At 39.2% G+C, this 21,783-nt stretch overlaps 1 protein-coding gene across 9 annotated transcripts in view; it reads right to left on the bottom strand.

Moving 5' to 3' along the window:
- HMBOX1 (homeobox containing 1) overlaps nt 1-21,783 on the bottom strand; it is a 208,239-nt gene that overhangs the window by 54,082 nt on the left and 132,374 nt on the right. For all 9 annotated transcript variants that reach the window (XM_070480639.1, XM_070480644.1, XM_070480637.1 and 6 more), the window contains exon 6: nt 17,140-17,293. In XM_070480639.1, coding sequence (XP_070336740.1) covers nt 17,140-17,293 — 154 coding nt within the window. The remainder of the gene's footprint in view (nt 1-17,139; nt 17,294-21,783) is intronic.

Below are 21,783 nucleotides of genomic sequence, written 5' to 3'. Positions count from 1 at the left end.
GGCTATATACCCCAAAACTCACCCACTTTAACTGTACAGTTCAGTAGCTTTTATTCCAGAGTCGTGCAAACATTATCAAAATCAGTTTTAGAAATTTCCATCACCCCAAAAGGAAAGCCAACACTCCTTCCTTAGTCTTCATCCTCCCCCACAATGTCCCTAACCTCCCCTGCCCTGGGAAACCACATATTTACTTTCTGTCTGTATATATTTACTTATTCTGGGTATTTCATATAAACAGAATCATACAACACTGTCTTTTGTGACAAATATTTCTGGAACTAGATATTTTAAAAGTCAAATATATGGTACAGACAATGCAATGAGGTCAGAGAAGTAGAAAAAGGCCAAAAGAGGGTGATCTATCTATATATCTATGTCTCTATCAGGGAAGCCTTTCTATTAATTATATCAATATCTTTATTTAAATCTATATAAATCTACTGTAAGGCAGGCAGCACTAAGATATGTGCTCAGGACTATTAGTGAAGTGCTGCAGGGATGGTTAGGAGTAGGAAAACACTCTGTGTGTGTTACAAATGAACACAAGGGTAGCCAGTGAAATTCTCCTCTAAGTCCTTCACTTTCCTCATTTAAATGGGAAGAAAGATCACTGTGTGGTAGGATGGGGAGATTGCAGAGAGAACAAAGTGTGAAATAATGGTTTAGGAAAGTGGGAAAGAATGAACCAGGAAGGTATAGTATGACTGTCTTGCAGAATTAGAGATCCACCTGAGGTTCATGGTCATGGATTTCAAATGATATCAGTCAGAAGGGTTTTAAGTTTTTCTGCAGCCATATTTAGCTCTTCATGAGTCTTCTCAAAATGCAGACAGTATAAACGAAGACACAGAAACAGAAGAGATGAATGTATAAACAGTACATTCTGACTTAATGGCTTTATCTGTTACCTACTCCACTGATGACCCCTGAATCTCCATTTCTAGTGCCACTGATATCTGCTCATACAGAGATCTCGAGGTGATCTGACAGTCAGAGCTCTTAGTGGAAAGAATTTAGGTAGAATGAGAACATGTATTGAATACTGCTTATGAGAAAGGTATTCTAATATGTGTTTGATATATATTATCTCACTTGACTCTAATAACCAACTTCATTTTACAAAAAACTGAAATTTCCAAAGATTAATGTAAGGTGAAAATGGGACTAAACCATAAGTTTGTATGACTATCTATCATAGTACTTAACTCTTCATTTTAGAAATATGGTGATGGGGGTTAAGAGACATTAAATAATTTGACCAAAGTGAAACTATTTTCTAATGGTACAGAGGGTATCTCCCGGATACATGCTCTTTGAGCATCACCACTGCTAAATTCTTTTACACTTCCTGCTGTTATCTCTATGTTCAATCTGTAACTAAGTTAGGTTGATTTTTTCCTGCAACTTTTTTCTGATATCTATTGTCTTCTACTTTTTTTCCTTTTCCTTTAATTTGGGCCCTTATCACTGATGCATAGTTAACCCTAACAGCCTCCAAATATCCCTCCTCAACCCATTTACATATAAGCTAGTCACTTTTTCCCTCTGAAACACTTATATATATAAACTATAAATAATAAAATTCCATAGCATAGAATTGTGAAGATTAAATAAATTCACTTAGGATGCAAAATAATTATCAATAAGATCAATAATTATACACTGTAGAATCCTACAGTAAAATGTAAAGCTATTATTGTCAAGATTTTTGAGGGCAGATACTACAACTTAGATTTATTTTACCTTGGCTCTAGGTATATGGAATAAGTTCAAATACATACTTAGCTGGCTGATTTCTTGCCCATCTTCCATACTCCCATTAACATTATCTAACAGACCAATTTGATCAGGTATATCTCCTTTATGATAAAGACTGAACACCAAAGCTATGGTTTAATTAAGCATGGCCTTATTTAATTACAGAGTGCATAGTATGATGAAGTCCTAAGTAGAGATGCTCCTGATGAAAAACCCTATGTTCTGCCACAGAGAGTCTCCAAGGTCATACTATCCTTTCTAATAGTCTCGGACTGGTGAGTTTCTATTCATCACCCACCAAAATGTCACCACTTTGGTAAAGTCTTCCTGACTCTCTCCTCTGCTTGCTTGAGTCTCAAGACCCCATAAATTGAATCACCCATTTTCATGATAGCATTCATTCCTCAGTTCTATAATTATTTAGATGATAGTACCTAAAATGACAGAATGATCTCTGTTCATTTCCAAGGCAAACCATTCAATATCACTGTAATCCAAGCCTATGCCCCAACGAGTAACGCTAAAGAAGCTGAAGTTGAACGGTTCTATGAAGACCTACAAGATCTTTTAGAACTAACACCCCCAAAAGATGTCCTTTTCATTACAGGGGACTGGAATGCAAAAGTGGGAAGTCAAGAAACACCTGGAGTAACAGGTAAATTTGGCCTTGGAGAATGGAATAAAGCAGGGCAAAGGCTAATAGAATTCTGCCAAGAGAATGCACTGGTCAGCAAACACCCTCTCCGAACAACACAAGAGAAGACTCTACACATGGACATCACCAGATGGTCAACACTGAAATCTGATTATATTCTTTGCAGCCCAAAATGGAGAAGCTCTATACAGTCAGCAGAAACAAGACCGGGAGCTGACTGGCTCATATCACGAACTCCTTATTTCCAAATTCAGACTTAAATTGAAGAAAGTAGGGAAAACCACTAGACCATTCAGGTATGACCTAAATCAAATCCCTTATGACTATCAGTGGAAGTGAGAAATAGATTTAAGGGATTAGATCTGATAGACAGAGTGCCTGAAGAACTATGGACGGAGATTCGTGACACTGTACAGGAGACAGGGATCAAGACCACCCCCATGGAAAAGAAATGCAAAAAGGCAAAACGTTTGTCTGAGGAGGCCTTACAAATAGCTGTGAAATGAAGAGAAGCGAAAAGCAAAGGAGAAAAGGAAAGATATTCCCATTTGAATGCAGAGTTCCAAAGAATAGCCAGGAGAGATAAGAAAGCCTTCTTCAGCAATCAATGCAAAGAAACAGAGGAAAACAATAGACTGGGAAAGACTAGAGATCTCTTCAAGAAAATCAGAGATATCAAGGGAACATTTCATGCAAAGATGGGTTCGATAAAGGACAGAAATAGTATGGACCTAACAGAAGCAGAAGATATTAAGAAGAGGTGGCAAGAATACACAGAAGAACTGTACAAAAAAGATCTTCATGACCCAGATAATCATGATGGTGTGATCACTCACCTAGAGTCAGACATCCTGGAATGGGAAGTCAAGTGGGCCTTAGAAAGCATCACTATGAACAAAGTTAGTGGAGGTGATGGAATTCCAGTTGAACTATTTCAAATCCTGAAAGATGATGCTGTCAAAGTGCTGCACTCAATACACCAGCAAATTTGGAATACTCAGTAGTGGCCACGGGACTGGAAAAGGTCAGTTTTCATTCCAATCCCAAAGAAAGGCAATGCCAAAGAATGCTCAAACTACCGCACAATTGTACTCATCTCACACGCTAGTAAAGTAATGCTCAAAATTCTTCAAGCCAGGCTTCAGCAATGTGTGAACCATGAACGTCCACATGTTCAAGCTGGTTTTAGAAAAGGCAGAGGAACCAGAGTTCAAATTGCCAACAACCGCTGGATCATCGAAAAAGCAAGAGAGTTCCAGAAAAACATCTATTTCTGCTTTATTGACTATGCCAAAGCCTTTGACTGTGTGGATCACAATAAACTGTGGAAAATTCTGAAAGAGATGGGAATACCAGACCACCTGACCTGCCTCTTGAGAAACCTGTATGCAGGTCAGGAAGCAACAGTTAGAACTGGACATGGGCCCACAGACTGGTTCCAAATAGGAAAAGGAATACGTCAAGGCTGTCTATTGTCACGCTGCTTATTTAACTTATATGCAGAGTACATCGTCAGAAACACTGGGCTGGAAGAAGCACAAGCTGGAATCAAGATTGCCAGGAGAAATATCAATAACCTCAGATATGCAGATGACACCACCCTTATGGCTGAAAATGAAGAGGAACTAAAAAGCCTCTTGATGAACATGAAAGAGGAGAGTGAAAAAGTTGGCTTAAAGCTCAACATTCAGAAAACTAAGATCATGGCATCTGGTCCCATCGCTTCATGGGAAATAGATGGGGAAACAGTGTCAGACTTTATTTTTTTGGGCTCCAAAATCACTGCAGATGGTGATTCCACCCATGAAATTAAAAGACGCTTACTCCTTGGAAGCAAAGTTATAACCAACCTAGATAGCATGTTAAAAAGTAGAGATATTACTTTGCCAACAAAGGTCCATCTAGTCAAGGCTATGGTTTTTCCAGTGGTCATGTATGGATGTGAGAGTTGGACTATAAAGAAAGCTAAGCACCAAAAAATTGATGTTTTTGAACTGTGGTGTTGGAGAAGACTCTTGAGAGTCCCTTGGACTGCAAGGAGATCTAACCAGTCCATCCTAAAGGAGATCAGTCCTGGGTGTTCACTGAAATGACTGATGCTGAAGCTGAAACTACAGTACTTTGGTCACATCATGCGAAGAGTTGACTCATTGGAAAAGACCCTGATGCTGGGAGGGACTGGGGGCAGGAGGAGGAGGGGACGACAGAGGATGATATGGCTGGATGGCATCACCGGCTAGATGGACATGAGTTTGAGTAAACTCCGGGAGTTGGTGATGGACAGGGAGGCCTGCCATGCTGCAATTCATGAGATTGCAAAGAGTCAGACATGACTGAGCGACTGAACTGAATATCTCCATCCCAAGTTTGTGAGAAAATATATTTCTAGGCAACTAAAGATTTAATGAGAAGGGACTTCCCTGGGTGGTCCAGTGACTAAGACTCTACACTCACAATGTAGGGGGCCTGGATTCGATCCCTGGTTAGGGAGCAAGATCCCTTGTGATACAACTAAGAGCTGGTACAGTCAAATAAATTTAAAAAAACAGATGTTAAAAAAGAGAGTTAGTGAGAGGAAAGACAAACCAGTCAGTCTTAAAGGAAATCAACCCTGAATATTCATTGGAAGGACTGATGCTGAAGTTGAAGCTCCAATACTTTGACCACCTGATGTGAAGGGCTGACTCATTAGAAAAGACACTGATGCTGGGAAAGACTGAAGGCAGGAGAAGAAGGGGATGACAGAAGATGAGATGGTTGGATGGCATCACCAACTCAATGGACGTGAGTTTGAGCAAGCTCCAGGAGATGGTGAAGGACAGGGAAGCCTAGAGTCTGTAGTTCAGGGGCTTGCAAACATTCAGACATGACTAAGCAACAACTACTTATTATGGGGGATAACCACATATTGTGTGTCTCCTTACATGATGTAATAGGAAGAACAAAGCACCAGTCATATGCCAAAGAATTGAACCAGAATCTAAGCAGGACTCTAACTACTGGTCTACAGAAAATATAGGGTCATGTAATGAGACACTGCTGCTAAGTCACTTCAGTCGTGTCCGACTCTGTGCGACCCCACAGACGGCAGCCCACCAGGCTCCGCCGTCCCTAGGATTCTCCAAGAGGATGTAATTGTCCAAACCTAAAATGTGGGAAAATCAACAGGATAAAATACCTTGGTCTCTTTAACAAATAAACAGCATGGAATTTGTGTGTGTATGTATGTGTGTTTGTGTGTATAAAGCAACTGTTACAATTAACTGTTACAATTAAGCAACTCAGGAGACCAAATGGAGTGTGTAAAAAATACATGTTTAATGAAAAGGTGAATGAATGAATGAATGCTAATTATAGAGAAAAGACCCATCATTAGAAGTGATGAATTATTCAATTTTGCACGGCCAGATGTGGAAAAGGATGCAAAAGCATAGTAATTTTATATGTGAATTAGTGAAATATTTATGTTTTTATCACGGTCACATAGAAAATTTTCTGAAATATTTTAATGGACTTAATGTTTGGGTTTTAATTTATATTTGGATATTCCTTAAGATTTTGAGTAAAGAGAAAAACAAAAACAAATCATTATGGGTCAAATATTAACCACTATTTTTCTATTGGAGATGAGATACAGTTGGTCTGTATTAGAGCTGCCCACCAAACTTTTCTGTGATGATAGAAATGTTACATATCTGTGCTGTCTAAAACTATAGTCAGTAACCATACATGACTATGGGGTGCTTGAAATGTGGCTAGTGTGACTAAGGAACTGAATTTTAAACTTTTAAAAGTTTATATGATTTAGGATAAGGAAGCGGTGGTACATATACACCATGGAATATTACTCAGCCATTAAAAAGAATTCATTTGAACCAGTTCTAATGAGATGGATGAAACTGGAGCCCATTATACAGAATGAAGTAAGCCAGAAAGATAAAGACCATTACAGTATACTAACACATATATATGGAATTTAGAAAGATGGTAACGATAACCCTATATGCAAAACAGAAAAAGAGACACAGATGTATAGAACAGACTTTTGGACTCTGTGGGAGAAGGCGAGGGTGGGATGTTTCGAGAGAATAGCATCGAAACATGTATATTATCTAGGGTGAAACAGATCACCAGCCCAGGTTGGATGCATGAGACAAGTGCTCGGGCCTGGTACACTGAGAAAACCCAGAGGGATCGGGTGGAGAGGGAGGTGGAAGGGGGGATCGGGATGGGTAATACCTATAAATCCATGGCTGATTCATGTCAGTGTATGGCAAAAACCACTACAAGATTGTTAAGTAATTAGCCTCCAACTAATAAAAATAAATGAAAAAAAAAAAAAAAAGAAAAAAAAGTTTATATGATTTAAATCTAAATAGCCACAGCTGACCACCAACAGAGACCACAGTTCTACATGAATATGGTTCTCCTTTCTATCTGCAATATTTTCCCCCTTCCTTTGAAAGTGAAAGTAAAAGTCACTCAGTCGTGTCCAACTCTTTGAGACCCTCATGGACCATACACATACAGTCCATTGAATTATCAAGGCCACAATACTTTTCCTTCTCCAGGGGTTCTTCCCAGCCCAGGAATCGAACCCAGGTCTCCCTCATTGCAGGCGGAGTCTTAATCAGCTGAGCCACAAGGGAAGCCCAAGAATACTGGAGTGGATAGCCTATCCCTTCTCCACTGGATCTTCCTATCCCAGGATTCAAACCGGGGTCTCCTGCTTTGCAGACAGATTCTTTGCCAACTGAGCTATCATGGAAGACCCTTCTTCCTTTCAACCTAATTAAATTATGTCCAACTCTTTGCCAACTCATGGACCACAGGCCACCAGGCTAGGCTCCTCCGTTCACAGAATTCTCCAGGCAATACTGAAGCAGACTGCCATTCCCTTCTCCAGGGTATCTTTCTGGCCCAGGGATCAAATTAGGTTTACTGAACTGCAGGCAGATTCTCTGCCATCTGAGCCACCAGGGAAGCCCCAAATCACCACATCCCCACTATAAGATCTTGAAGCACAATGTGCCTTTCCTTTTATACATGTATTACAATTGCAATTTTACCTTGATTTGTATGATCATTTCATTAACTTCTGTCTCTCCAGCCTGACTCTCTAGGAACAAGTCCACAATGTTCACCACTGTACTGCTGTCACTGCATTGACAAGCAAATGTTTATCAAGTAAATGTTACTATTAGATAACACCGTGTCATTGAGTTTTTGCAATATATGAAGGCTTTACATCTCTCCTAGTTCCATGTGATTTGACCCAAAATTTAGATTGTCCTTTAACACGCATAAAATATACATACAAAAGTATAGAGAACCATGAACCCCCAGATAAACATCACCCAACTGTTAAGAATCAGTAACTCACTGACACCACTCCTGTTTTGCACACACCCTTGCCCCTATCTTTATGCTTTGCATTATTCTGAGGTAAATCCCAAATATCATTTTATCATATTATTATCATTATAGTACATTTCAGTACATGTTTCTAAAAGACAAGAACCCTAACTTTTATAAAAGCAGCACCATTTACATATAAGCAACCATTACCATAACTGAAACAAGAATCACCATTTATCCAGTCAGGGTTCAAATTTCCTCACCTGGCTGAAGTTTTTTTCTTTCTTTTTTTTCATTTAAACACTTGAAGAAACTGAGTTATTATGCTTAGGGTCTCTCACATCATGAATCTGGTTGACTTGAATTTCCATGGTATTGATTAACAGAACTTTGTTCCATATTTTCTATAAACCTGGAGCTGGATCTAGAGATGTGATTTGATTCAGTTTCAATTTTGTTAGAATAATACTCCATAGGTGGTGGTGTTAACATCCTCTAAAAGGTACATGATGTCTGGTTATCTATTTCTATGGGATGTTCAGTTCAGTCGCTCAGTCGTGTCCGACTCTTTGTGACCCCATGAATCGCAGCACGCCAGGCCTCCCTGTCCATCACCAACTCCCGGAGTTTACTCAAACTCATGCCCATTGAGTCGGTGATGTCATCCAGCCATCTCATTCTCTGTCATCCCCTTCTCCTCCTGCCCCCAATCCCTCCCAGCATCAGGGTCTTTTCCAGTGAGTCAACTCTTCGCATGAGGTGGCCAAAGTATTGGAGCTTCAGTTTTAGCATTAGTCCTTCCAATGAGCACCCAGGACTGATGGCCGTTAGGATGGACTGGTTGGATCTCCTTGCAGTTCAAGGGACTCTCAAGAGTCTTCTCCAACACCACAGTTCAAAAGCATCAATTCTTCGGCGCTCAGCTTTCCTCACCATCCAACTCTCACATCCATACATGTTCAAAAGCATCAATTCTTCGGTGCTTAGCTTTTTTCATAGTCCAACTCTCACAGCCATACATGACCACTGGAAAAACCACAGCCTTGACTAGACGGATGTTTGTTGGCAAAATAATGTCTCTACTTTTTAATATGCTATCTAGGTTGGTCATAACTTTCCTTCCAAGGAGTAAGCATCTTAATTTCACGGCTGCAATCACCATCTGCAGTGATTTTGGAACCCCCCAAAATAAAGTTTGACACTGTTTCCACTGTTTCCCCATCTATTTCCCATGAGGTGATGGGATCAAATGCCGTATCTTAGTTTTCTGAATGTTGAGCTTTAAGCCAACTTTTCACTCTCCTCTTTCACTTTCATCAAGAGGCTCTTTAGTTCTTCTTTATTTTCTGCCGTAAGAGTGGTGTCATCTGCATGTTAGCAGCTATCAATGATCACTGTCATTGATATTGTCACAGATTATTTCCTTCCGAAGTTGCAAAATAATGAAACTGTAATCATTCCTTTTCTATTTATTAGCTGGAATCCTTCCTCAGGGAAAAACTTTTAAATCAAAGTTCTTCTGTGCAAAGCAGGTTATAGTCCCCATGATTTCAAATATCTAATTGGGTTCCTAATTCTCTAGGTGTGATTGGTAATTTTTTTAGTATCATTATTACAAACAGATTTTTAATCAGTCTGATGAGCTTCAATATTATAATTGTTATTATTACTAGTGTTCAAACTGTTCCCTTCTTTGGACAATGGGAGTCTCTTCAAGTTAGCCGCTGAGTTCTTTTGATATCACTCACTTATCTACAATAGCCTTCTTGCTTTAACACAATGTCCAGTCTCATCATCATGTTTCCTGCCCCAGGCTTGGAATCAGACATTTCTCCAAGGAGTGCTAATGGTACTTAAGACCACAACCTGGGCCCCACGCATGCTTAATTTCTACTAGGTTGATCGCTATCTACAGGCCTTTTGAGTAGGTAGAGATGAGAAGTAACATACCTCCCTCCCAGTTTTTTTTTTCAAGAGAAAATGTAACTAATTTTTACTATCATTTATAATTCAAACTTAAGATTACAGGATTTTCCCATCAAAATTACAGCTGGCTTCTGATTGAAAACTGACAAGGTGATCCTAAAATTCATATGGAAATGCAAGGGACCCAGAATAGCTAAAATAATTTTGCAGAATAAGAAAGCAAAATCTATCAATACTATAATGCAAAAGTTACAAATATAAGACTAGACATATATAGATCAATGGAATAGAACTGAGAGTCCAGAAACATGCTCTCACATATATAGTTTATGCATTTGACATGAGAGCATGCCAAGACTATCAATGGAAAAAGAAAAGTTTTTTCAACAGTGCAGGATGGCTCACATGTGGAGGAATGATGCTGAGTGCCTACTTCACATCATACATAAAAAGTAACTCAAAATGGATCAAAGACAAATAAGGGTCTTAAAGGTATAAAACTCTTGGAAAAAACACAGGAATAAAGCTTGGAGTCTTTGATTTAGTACAGTCTTCTTAGATAAGACAATGCATACAAAAAAACCAAAACAAAACTGGAGTTCATCAAAACTAAAAACTTGCATGTTTCAAAGGTCATTATATCTAGTATGTGAAAAGACCACCCACAGACTGGGAGAAAATATTTGCAAACTGGGAGAAAATATTTGATAAGGGACTCATATGTAGAATACATAAAGAAATCTTACAATTCAATATAAAAAGATGACACAAGGACTTCCCGGGCAGTTCAGTGGTTAAGACTTGCACGTCCACTGCAGGAGGCACAGGTTTGATTCCTGGTCAGGGAACTAAGATCTTGCAGGCCACAACTAAAGGTTCTGCATGCCTCAACTAAGACCAGGCACAGCCAAAACAAATAAAATTTTTAAAAAATGTGCAAAGGATCTAAACAGACATTTCTCCAAAGACATGCAAATAGCCAATAAGCATATGAAAATATGCTCAACATTATCAGCTAAAGAAACACAGATCAAACCACAATGAGAGTCTACCTCACACACACTAGGAGGACTATAATCAAATAGACAGATAAGTGTTGACAAGAAACTGGAACCATCATATGGTGCTGGGTGAATGTAAAATGGTGAATCTGTTTTAGGAAAACAATATGGCAGTTCCCCAAAATGGTGAAAACAGAGTTACCATTTAACCAGCAATTCTGCTAGTATACAAGTTATGTTCAAGGCAGCATTATTCAAAATAGTTAAAAAGTGGAAACAACCCCAAATGTCCATTAACTGATGAATGAATAAATAAAATATGGTATAGACAGAGGACAAGATGGTTGGATGGCATCACTGATTCAATGGACATGAACTTGGGCAAACTCCGGGACATGGTGAGGGACAGGGAAGCCTGGCATGCTGCATGCAGTCCATGGGGTTGCAAAGACTTGGGACACAACTTGGTGACTGAACAACACCACCACATATACTTCGGGATATCAGTTGGCAATAAAAAGGAATGAAATACTGAAACATGCAATAACATGGATGAATTCTGAAGACACTACATTAAGTGAAAGAAGTGAGTCACACAGGCCACACATTAAATGATTCCATTCATAGGAAATGTCCAGAACAGGCAAATCTATATACAGAGAAAGAAGACTAATGGTAACAAAGATTTGGAAGGGACTGTGAAGGGGAGAAGGAATGACAGCTGTTTGGTACAGGGTTTTCTGGGGGATAAAGAGAAGGTTCTAAAATTGATTATGGGAATTGATGGTTAACTAACTGTAAATGTACTAAAAAGCACTGAATTGTGCACTTTAAATTGGTGAATCATAGCTCAACAAGGCTGTTATTTTTTTAATAAAGAATTTTAGATTAATGGCTATTTTTATCCACATACACACAGAGATTACAGTCTTTTACCTAGTTCTTTTGATTTAATGCTTTTATCTTTTTTACACTGAAAATTTTGGTTCCTGGCAACATTAATGATTACTTATTTTTTCTTATATCAACATCTGTATCTAAAAAGAAATATTATCTGAATAACGAGATTAATATTACCAAAATTAGTAAAAACAGTGAAATTTTTGTAGTTCTTTTAATCTCTAAGCTGTATCCCACCTAGGAAGCATAGTCGAAATTGTGCAGTATAAAGTTACTTGATAAATATTCTGAGTGTCTAGGTCATCAATTTATACACACAGTAGGTCTGTTTGTTTCATTCGTTATTTTTTTTTAGGGATCACCTTTCCCCCCTCATTTCAACTTAATCTTGTTTTATAGTTATATAAAATATTTAAATGGTTACAATGTCAAAACAAGGTATATTCAGAGAAGTCCAGCTTCTATCCTTATTCCTTCCAATCTGTTTTCTCTTCTATTGGAAATAATTTTATTTTATGGTTTATTCTTTCATTTAAAAACATATTATAAGCAAATACATAAACAAATTGTAAGCAAATATATAAGTGATAGCATAGTATATACATTTGATACTGCCTTTTAAAAAAAAATTATATCCTGGATATTACTATCATATAGAGAAGCATCCATTCCAATAACTGTAAAAATGCAAAAAAAAACTTTCAAATACTTAATAGCAATAGTACAGATGGACACACTATGGTTTTCATTCTATGAAAAGAAAAATTCCCTCCTTTTTTCAGCTGCATAGCACTTCATTATGTAAGCCCGGATAACCAACATATGGATATACCATTTAACTTATTTACCCAGTGCACCAAGAGACATATTGGTTGAATTCAGTATTTTGATATTATTCCAAGATATATCTTTGGCATAATTATCTAGATGTTTACCTTTGGGATAATTTTTTATAAATGGGAGTGCTGAGTTAAAGAGCAAACCCATGGGTAATTTTCCCTAATACTGTCAAATTCCTCTCCATGGAAGTTGTTCCATTTTGCATTCCCACAGGCAATACATGAGAATGCCCATTTTTCTGCAGCTCAAAGAACAGAAAACACTGTGGAACTGTTGGATTTTTGCCAATGTGACAGGAGAATAATGGTAGTTATTAATATCTCAGTGTAATTTTAACTTCTCTTAATGAGTTAAACATCTTTTCCTAAAGTGTAAGAGCCAGTTGTATTTGTTTTTCTGCTGATATCTTTAGTTCATTTTTCTATAGAGTTGTTGGTATTCTCTCTCTTTTAAAAGTTCTTTATACTTTAGGGACAATAATAAGCAGCAAGTATTTTATCCAATTTTTTTTTTATTTTGCTTTGTTCATGGTTTTTTTCTGCCCCCAGTTTTTCGTGTAAGTTATGTAATCATATTGCTTTTGGATTTTGAATCTTAAGAAAAAGTTCACCATTTCTAGGATATGGATGAATCATTCATGTTTTCTTCTATTATTTATACAGATTCACTTTTTTGATTCATTTGAAATTTATCTTAGTGTATGAGGTGAAGAATTAAATATTTTTTGACTTGTACTAATATATTTGAGTAAGGCTGGTACTTTGCTGGCTTTATAGTCTGTGCATATGTATTTATTCACCCATTTGGTCTAGGGGAAAAAAGTCAGGAATGGCTCTAAGGCTAGGGAATTTTATATTCTGGGTTAGAAAATAAAAAGCTCCATTTTCACAGAAAGAAAATCATACTATGACCTTCTGTACTACTGCTGTTAAAACCTTTCAAAAGCTTCTTGCATATGTGAAACTACTGGAATAAACTATATCATATTTTCTTACTGTGTCAGGTAAGATAAAATTAAACCAAAGATAACTAATTCTTGGATTAAAGACACACTAATTAAAATTAAGGTTAAAAAGTGAAAACTAAGATTAAACAGGAGCCTCACATAGGATAATTACTCAATGTCTTTTTAGGTGAAATTTAATCAGTGATTTTTGTGGCCAGTTCTTGTTGCCTTGGGAAAACATGAATTGCAAAGCTCTGAAGGTTCAATTCTGAAAATCTATTAGCAATATCACCCATTATTAATGTTAGCAATTTTTAAATTAATCCTTCCTCAAACTGACATTATGTAATAAATGGATACTGGTATCTTTGTTAAGGAGGCAACTGACTGAAACTGCCCACTCTAGCCAGGCAAGACAGCAGCCACTTGGCATGAACTATCTTACCAACAGGAGGTCCTGGAAAGGAACGTGGAACTAACCAGCTACCATGAACCAGAAGAATTCAGGAAAGGTCAAAAGGAGAGAGAACACAGCAGTCCACACATCCTGCCAACCTCCCAGAATCCATCTGGATGAGCAATGCCTGCCCCACAGGAAGGACCCCGAGTCAGGGTGGCTGGCCAGAGACACTCGGACACTGACCCCATCACCATGAAACCTGAGACTACGAGCCACGTGGCAGAGCAGTTCCCCTGGGTTCCCTTATCCTCCTGCGCTCCACCTGGCTGCCCCTTCCCAGTGAAGTCTCCTGCTTTGTCAGCACGTGTATTTCCTTAGATAATTCATTTCCAAATATTAGACGAGAGCCCACTTATGGGCCCTGGAAGGAGTCTTCCTTCCTGCAACATCTTCATGAAAATATTTAACTCTCTATTCGGTACTTATACCAAATAGAAACTAATACCACAGCTATTTTGCTATCAAGAAGAAAATGTAAAATATTGGAAATAATTTAAGTTAGATATTAATTAAACACATGTCTGTTCTGTGTAAATTCTGAAGGAATTTTTTAAAAGGATCAAAATTTATAAATGAGAAAAACAGAGGAGGCTGTAAATGTCATGTCTCTAGTACAATAATGTCTCACTCTTTCACTTTAATCACTCAAGCCTATAAGGATTGTTATTCAATAAATGCCTTCTTTCTGATCTATAACAGAGTCAGAAAAGGAACAGATGATAACATCAGTGGATCTCTGTAGTTACATTTTGCCTACTAGGTCCAACCTTCTCATTAAGAAATGCTTTTAATTTCAACTTGATCACAAAAATAAAAAGATGGTCTAAACTTCAGCACTGAAAATCTCCCTCTCTTTCAGGTAGTGATGTTAATGAGCTGGGAAATATGCAGGAAGAGAAGCAACAGTTAGAACCGGACATAAAACAACAGACTGGTTCAAAACTGGGAAAGGAGTACATCAGGGCTATATATTGTCACCTGTCTTTTTTAACTTATATGCAGAATACATCATGTGACATGTCAGACTGGATGACTCACATGCTGGAATCAAAATTGCCTGGAGAAATATCAACAACCTCAGACACGTATATGACACCACTCTAATGACAGAAAGCAAAGAGGAACTAAAGAGCCTCTTGATGAAGGTGAAAGAGGAGAGTGAAAAAGCTAGCTTAAAACTCAACATTCAAAAAACTAAGATCATGGCATCTGGTCCCATCACTTCATGGCAAATAGACGGGGAAAAAGTGGAAACAGTGAGACTTTATTTTCTTGGGCTCCAAAATCACTGTGGACGGTGACTGTAGCCATGAAATTGAAAGGCGCTTGCTTCTTGGAAGAAAAACTATGGCAAACTTAGACAGCGTATTAAAAGGCAGAGACATTACTTTCAAAGCTATGCTTTTCCCAATAGTCATGTATGGATATGAGAGTTGGACCATAAAGGAGGCTGAGCGCTGAAGAATTGGTGCTTTCGAACAGCGGTGTTGGAGAAGACTCTTGAGAGTCCCTTGGACAGCAAAGAGATCAAACCAGTCAATCCTAAAGGAAATCAACCCTGAATATTCATTGGAAGGACTCATGCTTAAGTCCCAGTACTTTGGTTACCTGATGCGAAGAGCCTACTCATTGGAAATATGCTGGGAAAGACTGAAGGCAGGAGGAGAAGCAGGCAACAGAGGATAAGATGGTTGGATGGCATCACCAACACACTGGATATGACCCTGAGCAAACTCGGAAGATAGTGGATGACAGGCAAGACTGGTCCATGAGGTCACAAAGAGCTGGACACGACTTAGTGACTGAACGACAAAGGCAGGAAGAGAGACGGCAAAAGTCCTAGACTGCATGTAATTCACCTCTGGCTGTGGAAAAACTACCTTTTAGTGATGAGGAAGCTAAAGCTCAGAATCTGTGACCTGAACAAAGTTTCATAGCTGGTTAATGGCAAAGCCAAGATCAGGCTCCAGGTCTTCTAATGTTCTTTTCAGTATACCATTCAATTGGCCAGAGTAGACAGCAGGAAAAAAATGTGAAAGGGGCTCAATGTGAGTACGTATATGCTTAGAAGTTAAATTTAGTTTTAAACATTCAATTCCATTCTATTATTTAAATTATTGAGAAATCACAATATGAAAAACTTCAATGCTTTTCACCTCTGCCTAATATATTCTTTTTCTCTACATCTTAATCTTGGGAGATAAATACTTCTCTAATAGAAATTACCTTATTGCATATAAAAACTCTCCATCAAACCAAGATTCTATAAACATTACTTACAGGTAGGAGACGAAAAGGGTAATTACACTATAGGATCCACCTTAAATATACTGAACATTTCATCAGTTCAGTTCAGTTGTTCAGTCATGTCCAACTCTTTGCAACCCCACGGACTTCAGCATGCTAGGCCTCCCTGTCCATCACCAACTCCTGGAGTCTACTCTCAAACTCATGTCCATTGAGTCAGTGATGCCATCCAATCACCTCATCCTCTGTCATCCCCTTCTCCTCCTGCCTTCAATCTTTCCCAACATCAGGGTCTTTTCAAATGGTCAGTTCTTTGTATCAGGTGGCCAGAGTATTAGAGTTTCAGCTTCAGCATCAGTCCTTCCAATGAATATTCAGGACTGATTCCCTTTAGGATGGACTGGCTGGATCTCCTTGCAGTCCAAGGGACTCTCAAGAATCTTCTCCAACACCACAGTTCAAAAGCATCAATTCTTCAGCTGAGCACCGAAGAACATTTCATAACCACATTTAATTAACTTACATAATTTCGAATGAGAAGACTAAAGCTAAGGTCAATTTAAAGTTTACAAAGTACTGAGTACCCACTATAGATCAGGAACTGGTGCTAGAGTCAGAGGACATGAAATCAAACTCAAAAACATGTACTTCTAGCCCTTGGGATGAAGCTCATTTAGGCTGTACTCCTTATCAAAAACAGTTAGGTCTCAGTGGCCTCCTACACAGTTATTTAATATTTTCATGAAAATAAGACTTCAATGAGTTTTTCTACAGTAGAATACAAAGATCTAAACTCAAAAAAATTATTTTAAAGTTCCGTAAATCACTGAGGACACAAATTACATTGAGAGATACTAACTCCAGTTTTATGAATTCTCAATGATAAGATTAATAGTATTTCAATAATACAGCACTTATTCTACCTCAAAATAATTTGAGAGACTCTAGATCTCAAATTACTTGTTTGAAATGAAGGGTCCACATCTATCCCAAGTTTCTCTTTCCTCACTTTGCAAGACTGCTCCTAGAAAAAGGAGACAGGTACCTTTCCATGACGGCCAGACACTCCTTTCTCCAGGTAAATCGACTGCCTCGCCTTAGTCGGAAGGTGCCAGACGTGGCTGAGACTGGGGGAGGCGTTTGTCTCCACTCTGGGTCCTCTATTGGAATGGGTGCTGGTCTCATACTTAGCGTAGCCCCTGAAAATAAACAAGACACTTTTTTGTAAATATCTTGTAATTTATTAACACCAGCATGACAACTATATCGTGAAATCAACAACTGACGTTTGCCCCTTCACTGGAACTTGCAGACCCTATACATTTGATACTTATATTTAAAAAAATTATTTGACCAAAATAAAAATCTGAGAAGACAAAAAACTCTTCCTTAGAAAATAAACCCATCATTAACTATTTTAAGTGTCTTTTTTCTTTCCAGCTAGTTATTTGTCTTTTATTTTTGTTTATGTCAACAAAGCTCAAAATCTCTCTCTTCAGGGGAATAAGGATATATGGTTTTTGGCCCAGTGACAACTTAGTCAGAGAATCTTCTGAATAAATTTTGAGATTCTTAATTGACAGTTCTAATCTTTCTGAACAATATACCCTACATGTTCAGACCCTTTTATTACCATTTAAAAGGCTTCAAGTTGCTGAGAAAATGGAGCCCTTTAAACAAAGTATGCAGGCAGGAGATGAATTTAAGATAACCCTAATTGTTGCTCCCTGGTGGTTCAGTCAGTAAAGAGTCTGCCTGGAATGCGGGAGACCTGTATTCAATCCCTGGGTTGGGAAGATTCCCCTGGAGAAGGAAATGGCAACCCATTTCAGTATTCTTGCCTGGAGAATTCCATGGACAGAGGAGCCTGGTGGGCTACAGTCCAAGGGGTCACAAAGAGTCAGACACGACTGAGTGACTAACACACACAATTGTTGCAAACACTTTTTTTAAAAAGTCAAATATAGCATCAGAAAGAGATATTTGATGTTTTAGTGTATTAACTAAATCAGATCTTCCTAATTCTACCTATTAATGCTATACCATTTCTCACCTCTTGAATGTAATAAAACCAAGGGGAAAAATGTACAATTGAGATATTTTACTAACTCAGACTAGTCTTTTCTCAACCTGAACCGCAGTAGCGCACGCATGAACGCATTTCTTCCTCCAGAGCCTGGATGATACTCATTGGCCCCGCAGTTACTGCCGCGGACGGCGTCGCCGTGCGCGTTTGTTGACGCCCCCTCGTGGCTCCCTGGCTGCACGCACTGTCTCACACGGACGTCTACTGTTTTAACTGGGCCCGACTTCCTCTCCAACCGGCCGCCCTGCCGTCTTTCCGTCCGAGAAAATGGTGGCCCTGTTCTTCAAACTGCTCAGCTCAAAAATCTCAGAGTCACCTTTGACTCTGCTGTTTTTACCCTACAAACTATAATATATATCTAATCCACAGGCAAATCCTGTGAGATTTATCTTCAAAATACATCCAGAATCAGACCAATTTATATGACCTTCACTGCTCCCACTTTAGAGTAAGACAGCATCATCTATCCTAAACACAAATTCCTTGGATAGGTTTCAAGGATGGCCCCTCACAGTAAGTCACACCTCCTGGTAATCACGCCTTTGAATCTGGGTAGGTCCTGTACCACGCTGTGACAACAGAAAATGGAGATAGTTTGAGGCTAGGTCATAAGGGCTTCCCAGGTGGTGCTAAAGGTTAAGAATCCTCCTACCAATGCAGAAGATGCAAGAGACAGTGGGTTTGCTCCCTAGGTAGGGAAGACCCCCTGGAGTAGGAAACGGTAACCTCTACAGTATCTTGCCTGGGAAGTTCCGTGGACAGAGGAGCTTGGAGCCTACAGTCCATGAGGCTGCAGAGAGTGGGAACTACTAAGACTGAACAGCTAAGCACACAGCACAGGTCATAAGAGGCTCTGCAGTTTCTGACTAGATTTCCTGGAATGCTGGTTCTGGGGGAAGCTGGCTGCCATATAAGAACTATGACTAACCTGAGACCACGCTGTTTTAAGGAAGCCAAAGCCAGCCATATGGAGTGAAAGAGGCCCAGTCTGCTCCCAGTTGCTCCTATGAAATCCACCCAGGCACCAGACATTTGAGAAAAAAAGCCCATTTGGACACTAGCTGCAGCAGAAGCTATGCAGAGAGGCCAGGTGACAGACAGAAGGCTCCAGACATACAGTCCCAATACAGTTGTGTGGTAACCAGCTTCCAAGGTGGCTCCTGAGGAATTCCACCTCCTTGTATTGACCTTGTTGTACCAGGATTAGTTTATGTGACCAACAACATGTCATGAAGTGATGGCATGCCACTTTTGGGGGATTAGACTACAGAATACACTGTGGTGTCTGTGTTGTTGTCCTGGCTCTTAGATCACTTGCTCAGGGGGAAACTAGTGGCCATGGAGTAAGAATACTCAGGAAGCCAATGTGAGGTCCATGTGGAGGACCTGGCATCTCTAGCCAATAGGCTGTAAGGAACTGGAGCCTGCAGGGACTCACAGGAGTGACCTTAGAAGCAGACTGTCTGTGCTAACAGCTCGACTACAACCTCATAAGCAACTCCTGAATTACCAGTCCACAGAAATTGTGAGATCATCGATGCTTGATGCTTTCAGCTGCTAAACTGTGGGGGTAATTTGTTACACAATAAGACAGAACTAATAGAAGGCATCACAACCATCTCCAGTTATTTCCCCAATTTTCTCCAACACATTGAGTATTGTGTTACTAATCATTCACATTTATAAATTTGGCAGGCAAAAAATATTCTAATAAAAAGATTTCACTATTAGTAAGAATGAGCATCTATTCCTATTTTCTGAGAATTATATAATGTATCTTCTCTTGGGAACGTATTATCTTTTGTCCTTCTTTCAAGTTACTCCTCTTGCTGGCGTACAGATGCCACACCGGCTGCCAGTCACACAGACGGTGACTGTTTTTCCAGTTTGTCTTCCGACTTCCGGTTTACGCTGTGCTCTGTGATCTTCATTTTTGTATAGTCAGGTCTGTTCATCTGTTCCTTTATGGTCTTGCATCTTGAATTACTCAGAATATTTTTTTAGTTTTCACTTTTGTTTGCATTCTTAATATATACATGATTTCCTGTTATGTGTGATGTAAATATTTGACTTCTTCCTCAAATGGGCAAATATGTCACCTACAGAAAATATTATAGACTGATAGCTTAAAAGGTGTGGTGCAGTCTGGCCTTTTGCCACAGTTTAAATAAAAGTTTTACTGGCACACATCTACATTTCTTCATTTACATATTGCCTCTTTTTTTGGTACTCTAATGGCAGAGCTGAGTAAGTGTGACAGAGACCACACAGCTTGCAAAGCCTAAAATATTTACTATCTGCCCTTTACAGGGAGAGTTTGCTGATCCCTGATTTAAAAAATTCCTGGCCCACACACTATGAAACTCTAAATTGAAACCTTTCTTTAGATAGTTCAAGAAAGAGGGCTCTGTACTGCCAAAATAACTTGGCAATTAGGTCTGGGTCCAAAATCAAAATTAACAAAGTTTAGGTGTAAAAAGGGAATTATGGGGCTAGAGAGTTTCAGAATCCTTGTTTTGGTATTCTTCTGAATGCAAGCAGGATTTACAGTATAATGAGGGCTCTGGAGTCTAAGTTAGAATATACAAGCTTTATTCTACAGCCACGATTCTACAGTCCATGGTTGATTAAGACAGAAGTAGAAATGATCTGGGTGAGGCAGCAGGGCCCCATCCAAGGTCTGCTCTGGTAAAAGGATATAGAACTTCAGGGCTTTAGTGGGTGAAGGACAATAAATAGGTCAGTGAGTTGCAACTAGTAGGTCGTTATCTGTAACTATGGCATGCTTTCTTCAGTTCAGTTCAGTCGCTCAGTCGTGTCCGACTCTGGCAACCCCATGAATCACAGCACACCAGGCCTCCCTGTCTATCACCAACTCCCGGAGTTTAATCCAACTCATGCCCATCGAGTCGGTGATGCCATCCAGCCATCTCATCCTCTGTCATCCCCTTCTCTTCCTGCCCCCAATCACTCCCAGCATCACAGTCTTTTCCAATGAGTCAACTCTTCGCATGAGGTGGCCAAAGTACTAGAGTTTCACCTTCAGCATCAGTCCTTCCAATGAACACCCAGGACTGATCTCCTTTAGGATGGACTGGTTGGATCTCCTTGCAGTCCAAGGGACTCTCAAGAGTCATCTCCAACACCACAGTTCAAAAGCATCAATTTTTCAGTGGTCAGCTTTCTTCACAGTCCAACTCTCACATCCGCACATGACCACTGGAAAAACCATAGCCTTGACCAGATGGACCTTTGTTGGCAAAGTAATGTCTCTGCTTTTTTAATATGCAAGGAGTGTCTTTTAATTTCATGGCTGCAGTCACCATCTGCAGTGATTTTGGAGCCCAAAAAAATAAAGTCTGACACTGTTTCCACTGTCTCCCCATCTATTTCCCATGAGGTGATGGGACCAGATGCCATGATCTTAGTTTTCTGAATGTTAAGCTTTAAGCCAACTTTCTCACTCTCCTCTTTCACTTTCATCAAGAGGCTTTTTAGTTCCTCTTCACTTTCTGCCATAAGGGTGGTGTCATATGCATATCTGAGGTTATTGATATTTCTCCCAGCAATCTTGATTCCAGCTTGTGCTTCTTCCAGCCCAGC

This window comes from Odocoileus virginianus, chromosome 18 (assembly GCF_023699985.2).
Source record: "Odocoileus virginianus isolate 20LAN1187 ecotype Illinois chromosome 18, Ovbor_1.2, whole genome shotgun sequence".
NCBI lineage: Eukaryota > Metazoa > Chordata > Mammalia > Artiodactyla > Cervidae > Odocoileus > Odocoileus virginianus.
Note: the sequence above shows the minus strand (reverse complement) of the source record. Positions and strands in the feature narration are given on the sequence as shown.